Source organism: Osmerus eperlanus, chromosome 13, assembly GCF_963692335.1.
Source record: "Osmerus eperlanus chromosome 13, fOsmEpe2.1, whole genome shotgun sequence".
In the NCBI taxonomy this organism is placed as follows: domain Eukaryota; kingdom Metazoa; phylum Chordata; class Actinopteri; order Osmeriformes; family Osmeridae; genus Osmerus; species Osmerus eperlanus.
In genome coordinates, this window is record NC_085030.1 from 4,354,851 (window position 1) to 4,371,934 (window position 17,084).

A 17,084-nucleotide genomic window follows, 5' to 3' on the forward strand; every position below is an offset into this window, starting at 1 on the left:
AAGTCAAAGCACACGCACAAAGCTAGTGTTCTTTGGGGTAACATTTATTATTTTAGAAGGAGCATAATGAAATAGATATACAATGTATATTTTGTACCATTTGTTATACTTTTTATATTAAAATTGGTAAAATTATCTTGATTCCGTTTATTTATGCGCCTTCACATTTGTTTTTACAATAGGCTACATAAAGTGATATAGTCGATAGTTATTATGACGTTCATAGAAAAACATCTATTATTGTGTTCATTCATATTATCATCCATATCATGATTATATTTGTTATTATCGTCATCATTGACATGGTCTATATCATAATTAGTAATCACATATTGTTTGTATCATTATCTGTGCAATTATTGACAACTCGGGTCTAAACTTACAAGTCTTAACTTGTATGATTCTGATAACGACATCTTGATGACATTTTTATTTCTTGCCCTAAATCAAACTGACCTTGTGAGGGGGTCCTCGGGGCAGACGGAGAGGGAGCGCTCAGTGAAGGAGAGAGGGGGGGAGAGGGAGAAAAAGAGAGAGACAGCAGAAGGAGACGAATGGAGGGAGGGGGTGGGTTATTTCTGAGCTCACGGCCGGGGATTAAGCGGTCGAGAGCTATCCCAATACGATGACAGCATCCAACGTAAACCCTAACCCCCACGCATCATTCTGTCCGGGACGAAGATTGTCTTATACTAAGCTATTTTGTGCATTTTTATTTTAGTTTACACTAAAGGATCCTACCGGTCCACTCCGCCGTCTAGAACACGAGGTGAGTTGGGTTACGCGATTTATTCGCATTTTTATTGTCTATTGTACGTAGAAGGATGGTGATGAAGCGCCGGCGATACGACCTGCACCTTGCATTGAATGTGAGGCGATATTTTTCCACTTTGAAAATACATTGATTCCATCGGAATGGTGAAATTGGACTGAGGGGTGCGTGTACGCCCCTACCCCCCTATTGGGGAGAGTAAAGGACAGAGATTTAAATCGGATTAAGATTATCAAGGGGAACAACAAAAGAAAAGACTGACCATTTTTTCTTTGTTTACTGTGTAATCTGGCACGACCACTTCCAACGATTAAAAACCTTTGGACGTCAGTGGTCCCGGACGAAAAATGTGATTAGGCTAGATAGCAACTCAGATAGCGTATCTGCGCATGGTAATGTAACATGTTATTTGACACATTAAAATGATAAAACTAGCCGTGGCTGTATAATCGATAAAATGATCGAATGCATTCTCCGGCTTTCAATTGGAAATGGTGTATGCTATTGTGATGTATCCTTGGGAAGCACACTGCTAGTCTTCACATAGTAGTTTGTAGGCTTGACAGTGTATTTGCCATTCATCCATTTATTCTCATCTAATTTCCAGACACATGGCACGATGAAATTCTGAATGGCAATGCAATCTGGGTCAATGAATGCAAAAAGACAGTAAATGCATCAAATAGCCCTAAAAGGAGATGACAGGTGTTCTGGTCGTTCGTGACGCTATACTAAAAGACACAACATTGTTGTCAATTTTAATGGGCGTCGGCGAGGTCCTGAAGTAAGTGACCAGAGCGCGTGCCTCACAATATGGAATAGAGAATGCGGCGTACATTTACTGGGCTCTTCCATGCCGTGTGTCGAGACTCATGCGCAACACAACTAGACCGGAACAATGCGTTTTGCCTTTCCGGCCCTTTTATTTAATGCATGACACAATTTTCTATGACCACTGATTTCAGTATTTTACTGACACGTGTGCTGTAACCGTCTCAGAAGTAGGCTAGTTTACTTCACAAGACCTATAGGCCTACGACAAAGAGCAGTTCAGTTGAAAATTACTAGTAATGTTCACTCTCTCGCGCTCTCACAGACACACAATATCACACACACATTTGTCCAAGATTGGCATTTCGGTGATCATGTGTTGCCCTGTAAACTGCTCCCAGTGTATTGTGTTGGGGTCAGGTGGCTGAGCGGTTAGGGTGTCGGGCTAGTAATCTGAAGGTTACCGGTTCGATTCCCGGCTGTGAAAAACGACGTGTCCTTGGGGAAGGCACTTCACCCTACTTGCCTCGGGGGGAATGTCCCTGTACTTACTGTAAGTCGCTCTGGATAAGAGCATCTGCTAAATGTAAATGTACTAGGTATCACAGTAACGTATAAATGTACTAGGTGTTGATCTGTAGTGCGTGCACACCCTCTCACGCACTTGTTGTGTGTGCACGTTTGGTGTGTGCCTCTGTTATGCCAGAGCTGCAGGCGCAGCACAATGACTCAGGGATGTACAGCAAAACATGTGATGGAGCTGTTGCTCTGAGGTCACTCAGCCAAAAGAGAAATAGGACTTGCAGGACTTGCACATCAGGAAAGACTTGCTGCCTGCCTGCCTGCCTCGCTGCTTGCCTACTAATCTGCCTCTCAGACTGCTTCTCTCACTCTCTTTCACTTTCTCTCCCCCCCCCCCCTCTCTCTCTCTCTCTCTCTCTCTCTCTCTCTCTCTCTCTCTCTCTCTCTCTCTCTCTCTCTCTCTCTCTCTCTCTCTCTCTCTCTCTCTCTCTCTCTCTCTCTCTCTCTCACTGTGTATCTCTTTCTCATCACCTGTTTAACTGCTTCCCTTCCTCATTGCTTTGAGTGAGAATGTCTGCCTCTGTCTGTCTGTCTGTCTGTTGTTGTTCTCCTCCCTGAGTTGGATCTGCCCTAGTGACTGCTCTGTTGCCCTACTTATCTGCCACTCTCTCCCCTACACACACACACACACACACACACAGGACCCCCCCCCCCCCCCCCCCTTGTCTCCAGGGCAAAATAGCCTGCTGATGCTGGTGTCTGCTTCAACTGATTGCCCGCCCAATGAATCATTACATCGATCATCAATGGACGTCGTTAAGTGATTAGACTCAGAGCACCACACCCCAGACAAGCGACTGTTGACTGGTCGATTACTTTTCATCTGAATAGCAGAGATCTATTTCGTGACTGTCTAAGGGGTCAGTCTGTATCAGGTCAGAGGGGAGGGGGATGGTGAGGAGTGGGGGGATGGATGGATTGCCTAAAGGACACACCAGGCCTACTAATGGCCATGCCCCAATGTGGAACAACATCTACATCATCTCCTGGTGGAGGAAAAGGAAGGCATCATGTATCTGGCAGGCAGCGCCCAGTGGTGACAGGACACAGGAGACCCCAGTAAGAGAAGCTTCTACAGCTAACAGCTGACGGACCCTTTCAATTCAAGTTGTTGCCTTGAAACACATATGTTACTAAATCTATAGGCTTTATTCTGTGTCTTCCACAAGTGTTCATTTACTGTTGTTATTTGACAGTAAAAATATGACCTTCAGTAGGTTCCCTTTCCCTAACTAATGTGAAAGCTGAAACAGAAAGTGCAAGCAACATGGTGGAGGTGAGCTTGTTGGAGTGACTATCTTAGTGGTTTTGGTTTGCATCACCCTCACTGTTTACAGGGCAGTGGAGGATTGCGATAGGTGAGGGTGGACAATGAAAGAGGAACAGTGAGTGGAGAGATTGCCTATGCCGTGGACTGGTCTATACCTCCGCTTCGGAACATCCCATAATCACATCATCCCATTGCCCTCGGTATCAAGGGAGTCCTCCAACAACACAAGACCACAGCCACAGATAAGAAAAGCAGAAACACGACGGCAAACTATTAATCTTCAAGCGACGCCTGAGTATCTAGTAGTGTGTTAGGGGGTGGGGGGGGGGGGGGGGGGGTGCAACTTGTGGAAAGCAACTGAAATAAAATACAGGGCTTTTCTGCTTTCTTACGTCTCCCTAACACTAATGGAATGAGCTGACAGCCTGGATAACTGGACAACTGATTTGATTAAAGTCTGTCTGGACACAGCGAAAGTGGACGCGTGCCAACCGGACACACAATCGAGCACACAAACGAATAAATGTACAATAACAACAACAGTCCCAATCAGCCGGAGAGCACCCAAGGGATGAGAGTGAGAGAAGGCTGTTCCGCGTAGGGTTTCACATTCATTCGTCCTTGGATTCCAACTCGATTTGATTTATTTGTTTGTTGACGGAGTTGCCCTTTTAATAGACTCTCGGTTGTTGTAATGTGGCAGTTGGACATTCCAGGTTCTACACAGCTCCCCACCCTTGCGCTGGTCTGTGGTGGACTGTGCTGTCAGTCTAGTCTTGAGGTTGTGTAGACCCCTCTGTTGTGTGTGTGTGTGCTTGTGTGTGCGCCTCATGTGTTGCTGCAGCTGCATCCTGCGTGTCAGACGGTCTCCGGGGAGGGTGTGTGTCACTCAGTGGTCCTGTTTAGGCCTTAGACATCAACAGCCGCCAACTGGTTGGCCCCAGAAAAGAGCTGTGGTGTTTGTCATGGTGCAAGTACATCTGCTTTGACTCAACACACACAGAGACACACACATAGACACACAAATGCACACAAACACACACATGCACGCCCACTCAAAGACACACACGCACACACCAGGGGTTATCAGATTAACCATGAGTTAATCAAGGTTTTTAAGGATGGGATGATCTGCATTCAAAGTACTTCTTATGTGTGTGAGTGTGGGATGTGTGCGTGTGTGTGTCTGTAGTTGGATGGGCCAGTTTAAAGACCTTTGCCGCTCCCTCCGGACCCGGACTCTTCCACTCTTATTTCATGATATCCTCCAGCGAGGAGGCTAAACGGATTGCTCTGCTGCTGTAGTTTGTCCGTGCCGCTTCTGCTAAATGAATACCACGGCTAAATTAAAACTCTATGTGTAGAAAGTTCCCTCAGAATGCTGCGGCCAACCTGCGAGGTATTAGCGAAACTACACCCTATCGTGTTAATGCTGTGTGTCTAAAAACCCGCGCATCCCAGACCAGTCTAACTGGGCCCGGACCGGACTGGCTACTCTTAGCGTGGCTAATTGGACTGCTAGATACAGTATTTCCGGTCCAGCTGGCAGGGCTCTGACAAAGACCAGGGCCTCTAATTCAGCAGCAACCCTCACCTCTTCAGAGAGAGGGAGGGTAGGAGAAAGAGAGAGAGAGACCAGAAGCAGTGAGAGTCTGTGTGAAAGAGAAAGAGAGGAAGGATGGTAGAGGAAGAGATGAGTGTTGATTAGGACAGTGGTGCGTGTGTGCAGTTGGAGACAGAGAGGGAGTGTACGTTTCAGTAAATCTGATTGTGTCGAAAGAATGTGTGTTAGAGAATGATAGACTAAGACAGAGGGGGGGGGGGGGGAGGAGGATGATGTGTGCTTTAGCATGAGATGTCAAAATGAGAGAGTGAGAGGGTGTGTGTGTGTGTGACAGAAACAAGCCTCTACTATATTCACAATCAGCAGTTGAAGACTTCCGTCAAACAGTCAGATTACCGTGTCAGGGCGATAGAGGAAGGGAGAGAATGTTGAAGAGGAAGAGAGAGCGCAGATAGGCTACAGTACTTCACTGATGTGTTTAGGGAACTGCTTGGGAGGAGACTTGAGGCTGTGACAGTTGTTCATAAACATGACAGTCACGATTCCTATTGACTCTAGCTGGATTAGAAACTCACTCACAAAACAGACAGGCAAACAGACACACACACACACAAACAAACACCACACACACACACACACACACACACACACACACACACACACACACACACACACACACACACACACACACACACACACACTGGTAAAGTGGAACACAGACAAACCGTAGGACAGACTGGAACAGTACAATGACTCCCCCAAATCTAGAACACACTGGTACAGTAGAACATGCTGGAACACTAGAGCAGGCTGGAACAGTAGAACATGCTGGAACAGTGGAACATGCTGAAACAGTAGAACATGCTGGAACAGTAGAATAGGCTGGAACAGTGGAAAATGCTGGAACAGTAGAACATGCTCGAACACTAGAACAGGCTGGAACAGTTGAACACACTGGAACAGTGGAACATGCTGGAACACAAAAAACGCTAGAACACTAGAACACGATTGAACAGTAGATCATGCTAGAAACACTAGAACACTAGAACATACTTGAACAGTAGATCACGCTGGTATAATCATAATAGTCATTTTTGTAAAGGTGCTTGTGAATGAAGTGTTATTCACTGTTAGCACATGGTTAGGTTTTTATTCCAACACACTGCAGAGAACAGTGTAACAGAGTTACAAAATAGTGGAGTGATTATAATGCTGACACAGGTCTGGGCTTAAGGGGAGCCGAGTACACAATATAACTTCTTTCACAAAGCAACTGGCCTCTTAATTTATTTATTTCACAGATGACCATTCATCAACGTCAGTTGCAAAGCTGTGTTTGTTCTGTAAAGGTCTGAGATACTGCATTGATCAGTTACCCCCCCCTGAAATGCCAAACACACACTCACACTCACATCTCTCAACAACTCTCTCTCTCTTCCTCGTCACTCCTCCCATTTTCTTTCTTCGACTTCAGTCACTCATCCCCCCTTCCTGCTGCCCTCTTCACCCTCTTTAACATTCTCACCGAGGCTGCTCCCTCTCCAATATCCTGTCCTTCTCTCCCTCTCTCTGCCTCTCTCTCTGTCTCTCTCTCTGTCTCTCTCTCTGTCTCTTTCATTTTCTCTCTCTCCCCCTGGCATTGCATTTTCTTTTACTTGCTCTACCCCTTTCCCTTTTCTTGGCCTCCAGCCCCCATTCTCTCCTTCCTTCCCCTCCCCTTCACCTCTACACCCTCTGCACCCCCCCTTTCTCCTCTTGTTCCTTCAGAATCAGAATTCGTCCCTCTCTCATGGTGAGTGTAGTGGAGGAAGGAACTGCTTGGGTTGGAGGCCTAGCGAGCTAGCTGCATTAGCCGCATGAATTATTCATGTGCCCTGCAGTCTGTGTAGGTCTGCGTCCTCAGCTGCCTGCACGCCGGGGCCGCGACAGTGGGCCTGGCGAGCAAGCTCCGCGTCGAGGACACAGGGCCCCTTGAGTGAGCTGCACCGAGGGGACAGACAACCCTCAAACAGTTTCGTCCGATGCGACAGTAAACATTCGATTTTTTTCTTTCTCTTTGTCGTTTCTCTTTTTTGGAACCTTCCGTTCACAACCCGAGCTTGCGTTTCACCACACACAAACAGAAGTCGCTCCCTTTTTTTAAGGTTCTCTATGGTTTGCTATATCTCCTCTGATGTGTACATGAAAGAGTTGTCTTTCATGATTTGCCCAGATAGCGTTGGGCTGGCACGGTTTCTCTTGGGTCGCTCTGGGATTCCCAGTCTGTGCTCTCGCCTTTTACAAGTGTCCAGCCGAAGACTGGAGACGGCAGGGAGACATGAAAATTTAATTCCGACAACCAGAGGCTTCAGACTCTGTCTTCTTCTGCTACATATTCTCACCATCTCCTCCACAGGCAACCCACAAGGGCTGTCTTAGGGGGCGAGGACGCGGCCCGGGGATGGAGGGGGGGGGGGGGGGGGGGGTGCCCGTTTCTAGAAGATTGCAGAGACTGGTTCAGCTTGTCTGTTACATCTGCACAACAAGTTCTCTGTGCCAGGAACATCAACAACGGATTAGGACAGGTTCTTTTTTTTTGTCATTTTAATTTTTTTCTTTCTTTTTCTTCTTCTAGAGAACTGTAACAATGAGGAAAATAAAATTATGTTGACAAAAAGTTCCTCTAAAACATGGCCATGTGGCCTCTGGTCCTACCCAGATGCGATAGTAATCTCATGTTCCTGTGTCTGTGTTAACGTCAGTCTTCACCTATTGATCAGTCTGACACACTTCCCTAATGATCGTCATGGTTGTGCGCTCTCCTTTTGACCCAACTAACAGATTGAAACAGAAACGCTAACAATTAATCTGTTCTGCCCTGCGCAGGTAGCTGGAACTCATTCTGATTGGTCCTGATGAACGCAAGGACCGCCATCCACCTATTTTCGGTCAATCCTGGTGGGGCAGGGGAGCTGATGTCACAGAAGGCACGAGGGTTTTCCTGTTCTGGAGTCCAGAAGAGACACACCACCCCACGGTGAGTGACAGACACAACCTCCAATCACATGTTGAGGCAGAGGAATGTTGAGTGAATTATCCTTTTAACACAGACCCTTCACAATACACATAATTCCTACTCTAGTTTGTGTCAGTGTAGATACTGCAGTAACATGACCCTTTACTAAAACCATCTGATTTCCTGGATAGAGCACATGACAGTCAAGGACGGAATATTTGGGTGGAACAAGGGAGTGGTTGTGAAAACAAAGAGACAAAGAGCCTAGCCCCTTCACATCCTCACCGGATCCTGTCATGTTTTATTAACAGTTGGGACAGGGGTGTAAAAAGAGTCCCGTAGCTGGAAGCTGTGGAGGTGCTCATGTATTTAAGGATGGAGGTGCAGCTGGACTGAAGAGACTGTCACCCAATCTGACATCCTGACTCTGCAAGGGCAAAGGGAGCATGGTGTGTGTCGTCTGTGGTCGTGTCTGCATGTGTGTGTGTGTGTGACAATGTTATGTGAGCTGGTGTGTGTGACCAAGAGAAGATGAGGCTTCACCTGACTCAGCACTCACTGCAGAACTGGTATCCATACATTACAGAACAGCTGGGCTCACACACACACACACACACACACACACACACACACACACACACACACACACACACACACACACACACTCACTCACTCTCACACACACGTGCAACCCTCCCTCACACAAGCAAACACACGTACACACTCACATCTCTCTTTTTCTCTCACACACACGCCAACAGACACACGTGCCAAACTACTGACCCTGACTCGATCCGAACCTGATCAAGTTCCCAGTGTCCATCTCCGGCATTGATTGATGCAGTGGTCGTAAATATCCCATCTGGCCGGCCAGTCACAGCTGTCAATCCAGACCTACGCTCATCCACATCAATCTGGCTCAGTGAGGATCAGCAGGGTGCCGAAGTAACACCCCTCCCTGAGAGAGGCCCCATAATCCTCTTACTGGACAGGCCCAGAGCTCTGGCTACACTCATGGTGCCCCCGGAGCCTTAGCTTTAGCGCTTAAAGAGCATTCATTTCAATGGGGATGGTGTTAGCACCTTAGCCTAGCATTAGCCGCAACGAGAGCATTGGCTTTTCAATCAGGAGGGTTTTAGCATGCTAGCCTATTTTATGTGTGGTTGCTGCTGTTCTCTCTGTGGATGATGGTGGGGAAATCTGCTGTTGGCTGAAAGAGCTGTGAAGGAAGAGGAACATCTGTCCATTTGCTGTAATGACTGTGTTGATACGGCTGTCAACCTCAATCTTTCTAAACGGCTGCTGTCTAGTTTACATTTGCATGTTTTGAACCAGGTTCTGGCATTGGTAAATACATTGCTTTGATTTATGAGAACAGTATTTTCTGTTGTCATGCTGATACAGACAGTAAAACAGCTAACTGTGTTTTCCCTCAGACGTTGCTCTCGTTTCTCTATCGCCTTCTGGAACTTTCTTGTTTTTTGGAGAGAACTGATCAAGCTAAGCTGCAGGATGCAGGAGAGACTGTATTGATCACCTTATTTCAGGAGGAGATTCATCATGGTTAACCATATCGATCAGACTCTCTACTGTTTATGCTAACATCTCTCACCTCTCTCTCTCCCCTCCCCCATTCTCTTCCCTCCCTCTCTCTCTCTGTCGCTCTCATCCTTCTCTCTCTCCCTCTCCTCTCCCCTCCTTTCCTCTCTCTCTCCCCTCCTTCCCCTTCTCTCTCCCTTCCCTTCCCTCTCTCCCCGTCCTCCCTCTTTTTCACCCTCCCCTCCCTTGTTCTCTCCTGGGCCTCCTTGCCTCTCCCCCCCCTCCCTCGTTCTCTCTCTCCCTGCTGTGCCAGTCTGAATGGTCTATAAACCAGTGGAAGTTTATCTACAGCAGTGCGAACAGTCACTAAATAGAAGCAGCATTTAAACCCACTTTAATACAAATGCAACTTCCATCTCCCAGTGTGAGAATCCAATCCAATACAGGAAACGTAAAGCGCTAACCCTCTCAGTGTAATGTAGCCTTATAGTGACCCCATATGCACCTTGTATGTGCTAACAGAGGATAAAGCTTGTCGACAAATTACCAGAGGATAAATATGGCAGAGGCAACGCTGGCTATTGATTGGTTCCTGGGGAGGAATCAGTATCGAGGAGGGCTGATGTGGTTGGCCTTGAGTTGTGATCTGAGTGCTGACCACACTTCTCAGGGATTTGATGAAAATGTTACAACCCCCCCCCCCCCCCCCCCTCGTGCCTTGTTACTCCCCCCACCCCTCCACCCCCCGTGTTTCTACATAAAGGCCAGGCAATGCAAAAAGTGCATTGCTGCAGTGCTGTCAGTAATGATAAACACTGAAACACAAAGCTTATGTGTATTTGTGTGTGTGTGTGACTAACAGTAAGAGAGAGAGAGAGAGATCATTCATGTTTGTGTAAAACTGTAAATGTGTCAGACCGAAAGAAGTGTGTGTTCCTCCCAGCACATCTAAGTGCGTATTAAATATTTTTGGGGGGGCATTTATGATCTTGTTTACATTTTATATATACGCTACATATATACGTGTTCATATATTACATTATGCATTGTACTGTACAGTATGTCCTCGCTACTCTGTGGCAAGCCTCTTTCTGCCTCTAACTGTCTCATCTATCAAGTTCTCTCCCTCTCTCCCTCTCTCTCTGCAGTTAAATGGAGGAGAAGGAGAGGAGTAGGAGCAGGTCTCCGCATCGCCACGGCAGCCGGGTGCAGCAGGTTGTGGGCACCATCCTCCGACGCACCCGCGAGTCTCTCAGCAGGTAGGAACACAGACACACCTGTCAGTCTCCCAGCAGGTAGGAACACAGACACACCTGTCAGTCTCTCAGCAGGTAGGAACACAGACACACCTGTCAGTCTCTCAGCAGGTAGGAACACAGACACACCTGTCAGTCTCTCAGCAGGTAGGAACACAGACACACCTGTCAGTCTCCCAGCAGGTAGGAACACAGACACACCTGTCAGTCTCTCAGCAGGTAGGAACACAGACACACCTGTCAGTCTCCCAGCAGGTAGGAACACAGACACACCTGTCAGTCTCCCAGCAGGTAGGAACACAGACACACCTGTCAGTCTCTCAGCAGGTAGGAACACAGACACACCTGTCAGTCTCTCAGCAGGTAGGAACACAGACACACCTGTCAGTCTCCCAGCAGGTAGGAACACAGACACACCTGTCAGTCTCTCAGCAGGTAGGAACACAGACACACCTGTCAGTCTCTCAGCAGGTAGGAACACAGACACACCTGTCAGTCTCTCAGCAGGTAGGAACACAGACACACCTGTCAGTCTCTCAGCAGGTAGGAACACAGACACACCTGTCAGTCTCTCAGCAGTTAGGAACACAGACACACCTGTCAGTCTCTCAGCAGGTAGGAACACAGACACACCTGTCAGTCTCTCAGAAGGTAGGAACACAGACACATCTGTCAGTCTCTCAGCAGGTAGGAACACAGACACACCTGTCAGTCTCTCAGAAGGTAGGAACACAGACACACCTGTCAGTCTCTCAGCAGGTAGGAACACAGACAAGGAGTTACCGGGGAGTGTTCAGGAGGTATTTCGGAGGCTGTCTAGTGGAGCCGTTTACCGGGAGCCAAGAGTGTTGCTTGTTAGTCACGTTGTGTTGACATTGTGTCGTGTTTGAACCAGCTGACGTAGAGAGGCAGGGCTTCGACTCGTCGGATATGTAAGCCAACGAGGGGGGCATGCATACACACACTCACACACACACATTCACAGACACACACACTCACACACCAGCTGCTTTCTCAGACTCCTCAACCTATAGACCCCCCTGACCCTTGTGTGTCCCCTCCCTCAGAGAGCGTATCCTTGGCGATGGCAAGTCAGAGCGATCGGGGAGTGTGTCCAGTCAGAACTTTCCGGTGAGGCTGACAGTCCAAGTCACCCGAGACCCAGTTCTGGACCTTGGAGGCCATGGCTTCACTCTCACCCCCTACCTGCCCCTGCTGGTCAGGGATGTGGCTACAGGTACTGTGTGTGTGTGTGTGTTTGTCAGGAAGAGGTACAGCACTCCATGTTCAGCCGAAATGGCCACCTACTTCATGCAACAGTGGACTTGCCCACAGCGCATACGCACACACACATGCACACACGCACGCACACACACATGTACACACACTGCAGGAATTTTCCCTACTGGCATTTTAGTCTGCTGGGCAGTGTGCCAGAAGAGCCACCTGCTCATCCTTTTTAGATTCAACCACTTTTAATTTAGAGACAGAGAGAGAGACAGAGAGAGAGACAAAGAGAGAGACAGAGAGAGACAGAGAGAGAGAGTCCTTCCTCTGTCTCTCTCCTAAAGCAAATGAGAGCGTCTCAGAGGAGCCCCCCTGCTGCCTGAGAATCAGACAGTAAAAGAGAGAGAGAGACAGAGACAGAGACAGAGACAGAGAGAGAGACAGAGAGAGAGACAGAGAGAGAGACAGTGAGAGAGACAGAGAGAGAGACAGTGAGAGAGAGAGAGGAGGGATGGCTGCGGAAGGGGAAGGGACAGAGTGAAAGGCAGATTAATGCATCACCTTAGGGAACAGAGGAAATCAGTGAGGCCCTGACAGGGCAAGGGGGGGGGGGGTGAGAGGAACGAAGGGAGAGGAAGAAAGAGAGAGGGAGAGAATGTGAGAGAGGAGCGCTGCAGGGATCAGAGCTTTGGCAGCACCGGCAAGATAGCTCGGCAGGGGGTTGGCTGGCCCGGTGATGGGAAAGAGTGAGTGTGTGTGTGTGTTTGCCTGTGTGTGTGTCTGTGTGTGTGTGTGTTTGACAGTGCCATATGTTGTCAGTAGTTAGGAGAGAGGGACCAGGGATTTGCTGGGAAGAAGGTGTGTGTATGTGTGTGGGTGTGTTTGTGTGTGTGTGTGAGTGTGTTTGTGTGTGTGTGAGTGTGTGTGAGGGTGGAGAGAAACTGCTGTGCCTCAGTCATGCTCTCTGGCCTGAAGACAAATCAGTATAAATAACTAGGCAGAGTACAGAGGCTGGAGAGGACCCAGAATAACCTTAACCCCTTCAGCACATCCTCAGAGCTGCTAGTGTACTCTGTGTGTGTGTGTGTGTGTGTTTGTGTTCCCAGAGCAGTAACTGTAAGCACATTGTGCCGCAGAGGAATCATAAATGTCTGAAACATTGTGTACATAAAAAATCTTTCTTGGTGTGTGTGTGCGTGTGTGTGTGTGCGTGCCTGTGTGTGTGTGTGTGTGCGTGCCTCTGTGTGTGTGGGCGTGCCTGTGTGTGTGTGTGTGTGCGTGTGTGTGTGTGTGTGTGTGTGTAGGGGGCCCAGCAGACGGGATGCTCTTCCCAGGAGATCAGGTGCTGCAGATTAATGACACGGTGGTGGAGGAGCTGGGATCAGAGCAGGTGGAAGACATCATGAGGTGAGCAGGCTGTGGGAGCATCATCCGTCTCTGGATCTGACCAGTTCCTCTCCCAGTGTCCCAGACCAGTTCCTCTCCCAGTGTCCCAGACCAGTTCCTCTCCCCGTGTCCCAGACCAGTTCCTCTCCCAGTGTCCCAGACCAGTTCCTCTCCCAGTGTCCCAGACCAGTTCCTCTCCCAGTGTCCCAGACCAGTTCCTCTCCCAGTGTCTCAGACCAGTTCCTCTCCCAGTGTCCCAGACCAGTTCCTCTCCCAGTGTCCCAGACCAGTTCCTCTCCCAGTGTCCCAGACCAGTTCCTCTCCCAGACCAGTTCCTCTGCCAGTGTCCCAGACCAGTTCCTCTCCCAGTGTCCCAGACCAGTTCCTCTCCCAGACCAGTTCCTCTGCCAGTGTCCCAGACCAGTTCCTCTCCCAGTGTCCCAGACCAGTTCCTCTCCCAGTGTCCCAGACCAGTTCCTCTCCCAGTGTCCCAGACCAGTTCCTCTCCCAGTGTCCCAGAACAGTTCCTCTCCCAGACCAGTTCCTCTCCCAGTGTCCCAGACCAGTTCCTCTCCCAGTCTCCCAGACCAGTGACTCTATGGATCCAGTATGGCAGCATGCACATAGACAAAAACACATCTGGCTAGTGTGTGTATGTGGGGGGAGAGAAGGGCGGGGGGGGGGGGGGGGGTAGGGGGGTCCCTGTGGATGAGTCTGCATGTGTGACCTTGCTGAGTCGGGTCAAGGGTCCATGGTGGTCAACATGACAGATGGACTGCAGCATTGATCTTTGTCTTTCATCTCAGGGACTTGGAGGATTCTGTCACCATGACGATCCTAAGGCACTTGACAGTGAGTACTAGAAAGGGCCTCTAACACTAAACAAGACATTTATGTCATACATAGTGTGTGTGTGTGTGCGCAGAATGTACTTTGTGTTTCTTTGTGTGAATAAATCAACTATATGTGGGTGTGTTTGTATGTGTATAATTTTTGGGGTGAGTGAAATCATTGCCAAGCTTTTGTAACAGTGTAAGCGGGTGTGTGTGTCCCAGAATCCCAAATCGTCCATCATGTCGGCAGAAAAGAGAGCTCGTCTGAAGAGTAACCCAGTCAAAGTGCGCTTTGCAGAGGAAGTGGTTGTCAATGGTCACACTCAGGTTAGGATTGCTACCCATCATGCAATGCTTCTACCTGTTTTCTGTTCTGTCCTTCTCTCCATTCACCCCTTAATCCCTCTCTTCCTCTTCAGCCTCTAAATGACTAAATGTAAATGTAAACGTACATCTAGTGTACTGGGTAGGATGCTATTTGCGGTAGAACAATTTGACAAAAAGGTGACTTTGTAAGGTCAAAAGGAACCGTTCACATTTATAAGTAGCACCTTTACGGAGCTAGAAAGAGTTCTGTGTGAAACCTTAGGGTTCTTTGGGGAACATGTTCTTCTGAGCGTTCTAATGTTCTGTCCTTGTTCTCCTGTGTTGTTGTTGTTCTCCAGGGAAACTCTCTTTTGTTCCTGCCCAACGTTCTGAAGGTCTACCTGGAGAACGGCCAGACCAAGGCCTTCAAGTTCGACCACACCACCACCATCAAGGTAGCGACACTGAGCTCTCTGAAAAGTGATCACCGACTGTCCATCAATCCAAAACATAGCATCCTCTTAATCTGGGCTGCCCATTAGTGTTGCCATCACTTCAGATGCATTCTGGGAACTCTCGTCAGGTGGGAATAGCTCATAACAGCCGCTTCCAGGATGCTGACATCACAGTGGTGGAGTACGTGACTAGGTTGACAGGTGCTTGTGAGAGGAGGTATTTGATAGAGAGGGGTTCGCGTAGCGAGGGTTTGCGTGTGTGCGTATGGTGTGTGTGTGTGTGTTGACGGAGGTGTTGCTGTCGTTCCAGGACATCATGATGACTCTGAAGGACAAGCTGTCCATACGCTCCATCGAGTACTTCTCTCTGGCGCTGGAGCAGCAGTACAGCATCAACAAGCTGCTGTTACTGCACGAGGACGAGCTCATCCAGAAGGTGGGGGACGTCCCCCTCCCCCCCCCCCACACACACATACACACACACACATATACACACACATACTCCCTCCCACTTCTCTCCTTTCTTTCTTTTCTTTTCTTTCACCCCCCACCCTGTCTCCTTCACACACACACACACACACACGCACACTGGTATCTTTGCCCTTTCCCCACCGCCAGCCCCACACACTGTGCGCTCTAATTAGATCCGCAGTATTGATTCTCACACAAGCCTCTGTGTGTGTGTGTGTGTGTCGGCCCTCAGGTGGTGCAGAAGAAGGACTCCCATGACTACAGGTGTCTGTTCAGGGTGTGCTTCATGCCCAAGGACCCTGTGGACCTGCTGCAGGACGACCCCGCTGCCTTTGAATACCTCTTCCTGCAGGTGAGACCCCCCATGCTTGCTCCTGTAGGCCGACTGCAGAGGAAGTGGTCAAAACAGGTTTAGCCTTCAGTCCAGTGAAGAGGAAACGGTTTATTTGCATAATTCTTCTGCAGAGTGCGACACCCGGGGCGCGGTTGTCCGTGTTGCGCGTGCCTCCATGCCGCAAACGTATCGTGCGCGTGTGCTCGTGTGTGTTTTCGGGAATGTGCGCGTTTTCCCGTGTGCGTTTGTGTGCGGATACGGGCGTGCGTTTTCTTGTCGACGCGTCGGCACGTGTTTCATGTTTTCACGTGGGTGTGTTTTCATGTGTGTGTGCGTGTGTGTCTGTGGGCGCAGAGCGTGGGGGACGTTCTCCAGGAGCGCTTTGCCGTGGAGATGAAGTGTAACACAGCTCTGCGTCTGGCCGCGCTGCACATGCACGAGAGACTGGACAGCTGCGGACAAACCCGGACCTCCATTAAGAGCATCAAGTGAGTCACGCGCGCGCACAGACACGCACACACACTCACATACACACACGCTCACACACACACACGCTCACATACACGCACACAAGCTCACACACACACACACGCTCACATACACGCACACACGCTCACACACACACACGCTCACATACACGCACACACGCTCACACGCTCACATACACGCACACACGCTCACACACACACACGCTCACATACACGCCCTGCTGTTCTCAAAGACTCGACTTCCTGCTCCTCTCTTTCGTCTTCGTCTCCATCCCCGCTCACTGCCTTTCACCCTGTCTGTCGCTCCCCCTCACTCCTTCACACAAAACACACACTCATACACGCACGCACGCGTCAATGTCAATCGACGTGCTGTTGTCTTCCTGCGCGGACAGGAAGGAGTTTGGTCTGGACAGTTTCATCTCGCCCACGCTGCTCAGCAACATGAGAGAGAAGGACCTGACCAAGGCCATCAGCTACCACCTCAAGAAGATCCAGTCTCTGATGGAGCCGGGGCAGAAGGTAGGCACAGAGGGGAAGAGAGACGGAGAGACGGTGGCAGGCGAGGGAGGAGGTTAGAAGGTGTGGGTGTGAAAGGATGTTTAATGGATGAGTTCTTGCGTAGGTTCCCGACTTTCTAGGCCATCTCCTCTCTTGCACACGTATTCTCCCTCTTTGACTCCATTTCCTTCCCTGTTTCTCCTCCATTACCCTACCTCTCTCTCCCCCCCTCCCCCCCTCTCTATCTCTCCCTCCCCTCCCTCTCTCTCTCCACCCCCTCAGGTGATCTCTGCCACCCAGGCTCGTCTGGCCTACCTCATCCAGCTAGGAGAGG

At 49.3% G+C, this 17,084-nt stretch overlaps 1 protein-coding gene across 1 annotated transcript in view; it reads left to right on the top strand.

The window, feature by feature from the left end:
* The first annotated feature begins 529 nt into the window (after positions 1 to 529).
* frmpd1b (FERM and PDZ domain containing 1b) overlaps positions 530 to 17,084 on the top strand; it is a 24,058-nt gene continuing 7,503 nt past the window's right edge. The window contains exons 1-13 of the mRNA XM_062476647.1: positions 530 to 769; positions 7,825 to 7,975; positions 10,642 to 10,752; positions 11,817 to 11,986; positions 13,281 to 13,383; positions 14,169 to 14,214; positions 14,418 to 14,522; positions 14,861 to 14,956; positions 15,267 to 15,392; positions 15,660 to 15,779; positions 16,116 to 16,249; positions 16,645 to 16,771; positions 17,033 to 17,084. Of these exons, the coding sequence (XP_062332631.1) occupies positions 10,646 to 10,752; positions 11,817 to 11,986; positions 13,281 to 13,383; positions 14,169 to 14,214; positions 14,418 to 14,522; positions 14,861 to 14,956; positions 15,267 to 15,392; positions 15,660 to 15,779; positions 16,116 to 16,249; positions 16,645 to 16,771; positions 17,033 to 17,084 (1,186 nt within the window). The 5' untranslated portion in view covers positions 530 to 769; positions 7,825 to 7,975; positions 10,642 to 10,645. The remainder of the gene's footprint in view (positions 770 to 7,824; positions 7,976 to 10,641; positions 10,753 to 11,816; positions 11,987 to 13,280; positions 13,384 to 14,168; positions 14,215 to 14,417; positions 14,523 to 14,860; positions 14,957 to 15,266; positions 15,393 to 15,659; positions 15,780 to 16,115; positions 16,250 to 16,644; positions 16,772 to 17,032) is intronic.